Raw genomic sequence first — 701 nt, forward strand, 5'->3', positions numbered from 1 at the left:
CCATTCCATTCCATCCCATCCCATCCCATCCCATCCCATCCCATCCCATCCCATCCCATCCCATCCCATCCCATCCCATCCCATCCCATCCCATTCTTGTCAAGTTCACATATTTAGTGATGCCAGCACAAAAAAAGGATGGAATTTTAGAGACTCTGGTCTGAAGTTTGGGGTTTTTTGTTCAGTTTTGCTGAGACAGGAGTAAAGTTCCTTGGAATATTCTGTGGGCAGGATTGAGATTTTGGATTTCCACGGGGAGAAAGAGCTGATAAAACACCTGAGATTTTATCATATATTTTGAATTAAACACAGAATTTAACACAGAACCTGCTCCAGCTGTGTGGGAAGGGCCAGGAGGCAAAACCACCTTTGAATTCTTTTTGTCTGAGATCCAAAATCTTTTGGTTTTTTTCAGGGCTACCTGCCACCAACCAAAAACGGTGTGGAACCAAAGCGCCCCAGCCGACCCATCAACATTACCTCACTGGTCCGGCTGTCCACCACGGTGCCCAACACCATCGTGGTGTCCTGGACTGCAGAGATTGGCAGGGTGAGTCCCTCCAGCCTCTCCTGGGAGCTCATTCCAGCTGGGAATCCCCAGGGATGGGCACAGAGCGTCGGTGTCCGGCTGGAGCTCCTGCGGATCCTGCCCGGGATCATCGCCAGGGGGAGAGATCCAGGCAGCTTCTCCTGGAGAGGAT

At 50.9% G+C, this 701-nt stretch overlaps 1 protein-coding gene across 3 annotated transcripts in view; it reads left to right on the forward strand.

Moving 5' to 3' along the window:
* PIAS1 (protein inhibitor of activated STAT 1) overlaps window positions 1–701 on the forward strand; it is a 56,206-nt gene that overhangs the window by 42,674 nt on the left and 12,831 nt on the right. For all 3 annotated transcript variants that reach the window (XM_015639282.2, XM_015639284.2, XM_033517011.1), the window contains one exon: window positions 416–550. In XM_015639282.2, the coding sequence (XP_015494768.1) occupies window positions 416–550 (135 nt within the window). The remainder of the gene's footprint in view (window positions 1–415; window positions 551–701) is intronic.

Source organism: Parus major, chromosome 10 (genome assembly GCF_001522545.3).
Source record: "Parus major isolate Abel chromosome 10, Parus_major1.1, whole genome shotgun sequence".
In the NCBI taxonomy this organism is placed as follows: Eukaryota; Metazoa; Chordata; class Aves; order Passeriformes; family Paridae; genus Parus; species Parus major.